This window comes from Bufo gargarizans, chromosome 2, assembly GCF_014858855.1.
Source record: "Bufo gargarizans isolate SCDJY-AF-19 chromosome 2, ASM1485885v1, whole genome shotgun sequence".
Classification (NCBI taxonomy): Eukaryota; Metazoa; Chordata; class Amphibia; order Anura; family Bufonidae; genus Bufo; species Bufo gargarizans.
In genome coordinates this window covers 512,478,571-512,481,561 of record NC_058081.1, presented here as the reverse complement: position 1 = coordinate 512,481,561, position 2,991 = coordinate 512,478,571, and the positions used below count along the sequence as shown (strand labels likewise).

The 2,991-nt window shown below is 42.6% G+C and overlaps 1 protein-coding gene across 1 annotated transcript; it reads right to left on the bottom strand.

The window, feature by feature from the left end:
• Window positions 1–353: 353 nt before the first annotated feature.
• Window positions 354–2,254, bottom strand: LOC122926559 (potassium voltage-gated channel subfamily A member 1). Its single transcript, XM_044277964.1, has one exon. It carries the CDS (start codon window positions 2,250–2,252, stop codon window positions 783–785), a length of 1,470 nt encoding a protein of 489 aa, XP_044133899.1. The 5' UTR covers window positions 2,253–2,254; the 3' UTR covers window positions 354–782.
• Between the last annotated feature and the right edge of the window lie 737 nt (window positions 2,255–2,991).

The following is a 2,991-nucleotide window of genomic DNA, read 5'->3' as shown; positions in this document are numbered from 1 at the left end:
CATGAATAATACCATTGTGCTGTATTGCAACAAGAATGGAGGGAAGGGGGTGAGAGGGGAAAAAGATTAGGGGGTTGCATCCAAGTTTTGTGAACCAAATAGAAATGAAAATCAAGTTGATATCATCTGCATATAAGAAAGAAAACTCTAGCAGCAATTGCAGATGTATGTCTTTTTTTCCATTTTAATGACTTAGTATTGTATAAGTCCCTGTCCCTTTAAGATGAAGCAAAGTCACGGATTGATTCCTAAGGTGCTTTATGAATCAGTAGGTCATCAGTAAGTGCATATTATTTCATTGGATAGTATTACACTTCTTCAGATCAAAGTGTTTTGCATACTTCACGGTTAACCCTTTCATTTGGATGCACTTCCTCAGATGCTCTACATTGTTGTCTTTGAAAATCTAGTGTAAATCCATGCATATCTCTTTAAATCAATAGTTGCCATTTGAAACTTTTGTGATTGACAAGCAAGGGGTGAAAGTGTTAATCACTTGCTGTCCTGTAGTAATTTGTTTTTAACCCTTTCATTATTAGAACTGGTCGGGAGATATTTTCCCCATCGACGGGCTGGAAGAAGAAGAACCAAAAATATCCCATTTAAAAATAAATGATTAATAGTTATCTTTCACGGATCCTGAAAGCTTCTTTGTTCGCTGAGCACAATTTCGCAATGCAACAATGCATTAACGATGAAAAGGTAAAGCATTCAAAGACTAGTTTTAAAGCATCTACAGAAAGTGGCAGAGCCATTGACATCCTGCAGTTGTGTACCTCGATCTACACATCTGTTAGTAGCTTGCTTTTGTTAACACAGTTCTGATTGGCTACGGTGCAGTTGCCAGTTCTGAGATTTGACTCTCTAAAATTATCTATGCTATTATTCAGATCCTCTTCAATCTCCATGTACTCAGATTTGCTCATAGCAGAAGAGCTGCGACGACTTAGGTCACTGTCCGAGGCTAAATTGGGGCAACTAACATGAAGTAACTGAGCCTGTTCCTCCCCTTCAGTTTCTCGGTGGTAGAAGTAGTTGAAGTTGGACACGATGACAGGTACAGGAAGGGCAATTGTCAGGACACCAGCAATGGCACACAAGGAGCCTACGATTTTGCCTCCAATTGTCACAGGGTACATGTCACCATAGCCCACAGTGGTCATGGATACCACCGCCCACCAGAAAGCATCAGGGATACTTGTAAAATGAGATTCATCCTCTTCTGCTTCAGCAAAGTACACTGCGCTGGAGAACAAGATGACCCCAATGAATAGAAAAAAGATTAGCAACCCTAGTTCTCTCATGCTAGCTTTCAAGGTTTGTCCCAAAATCTGGAGGCCCTTAGAATGTCTGGAGAGTTTGAAGATTCTAAAGACTCTTACCAGTCTGATGACCCTCAGGATGGCCAAAGATGTTGCCTGCTCCCCTTTTTGGGGACCTTCTTGCTCTGCCATTTCAGTCCCCAAGGTGATAAAGTATGGGATGATGGCCACTATATCAATAAAGTTCATAATGTTCTTGAAGAACTCTGGTTTGCTGGGACAAGCAAAGAACCTTACCACCAACTCAAATGAAAACCAGATGATGCAGAGGGTTTCCACCACAAAGAAGGGATCCGTGAAGATGTTTGATTTGAAGAAAACTGTATTGTTGTCCATCCTGCGACTGAAAATCCGTTCTTCCTTCAGTTCTGGTAAAGTCTCCAAGCAGAAAATAACAATAGAAATAAGGATTACCATGACCGAAATTATGGCAATGATCCTGGCTGGTCCTGAGCTCTCAGGGTATTCAAACAAAAGCCACACCTGACGCTGGAACTCTCTTTCTGGTAAAGGGCGTTCCTCCTCTTTTATAAAACCTTCATCCTCACGAAATTTCTCCATCGCTTCTTCCCCTAATTCATAAAACTTGATCTCTTCTGAAAACATGTCCAGGGGTACATTCACTGGCCTGCGGAGCCTGCCTCCAGACTGGTAGTAATACAATATGGCATCAAAACTGGGCCTGTTGCGATCAAAAAAGTATTCATTTCTAAGAGGGTCAAAATAACGCATCCTCTTTTTGGGGTTCCCAAGCAATGTATTAGGGAATTGTGCTAGGGTCTTTAACTGGGTCTCAAACCGTAACCCAGCCACATTGATGACCACCCTCTCACAGCACTCATGATCCTCATGGTCTGGTTGGTAGCTGTCTTGAGGGTGCCCAGGTAGGGCTGAGGTCTCGTCCATGTTCTCCCCAGCAATCACGGTCATTTTTCTGAAGGGGAGGAGGGGTGGGGGAGGAGGAGCTGCTAGGAATAACCACTTTGATGCTGCAGCACCCTCCTTCTACCCCTTGACTGTGTTCTGGATAGACTGCCAGGTCCCTCAGGGGTCTTCAAAGCAAAAGAAACAGGATAGGGGATACAGATGTTTAGCGCCCCCGTCGAATCTACCACAGAAGCCAGCACCCCAAAAAATTGTCCTACGAAAAATTTTCAAACACAATATAAGATCCTTACTGTTTTCCCTCTACTGCAGTAGGTATGTTCTCCGATCTGAATCTAACATTGCTGTAATGCAGTCACAGCTTCCCAAACAAGAATGCTGTACGATGGATGCTACAGTCTTTGCCAACTCAGCAGATTTTCCTCTTGCTTTCCCCTCCTTTTTGTATTCACAGTTAGGTAAACCAGAAGATCACGCCAGTGCAGTAGACGAATGCTGCAGGGAAATATTGAAAAAAAAAAAAAAAAAGAAAGAAAGAAAAAGTACTAAAAAGGGAGTAAAGACATAGAAAATGCCCAAAAGGCACAACACAGAAGGATGTATAAAAACATGCAGATTCTGCAGAGTGCCTACCGCAGGCAATAATAGCTCTATGCACATTCCTTTACTATGCACTAAGTTACTGTAAGTTCACGACACAAACACCAGACAAATCACATTGCTGCAGTGCATAGATTGCAGGGGGAAGGGGGAGGTAAAGTCAACGCTGATCCCCTTACCTTGT

What these genes read in the sequence shown, in the direction of transcription:
- LOC122926559 (XM_044277964.1), bottom strand. Translation starts at nt 2,252, where the DNA reads ATGACCGTGATTGCTGGGGAGAACATGGACGAGACCTCAGCCCTACCT.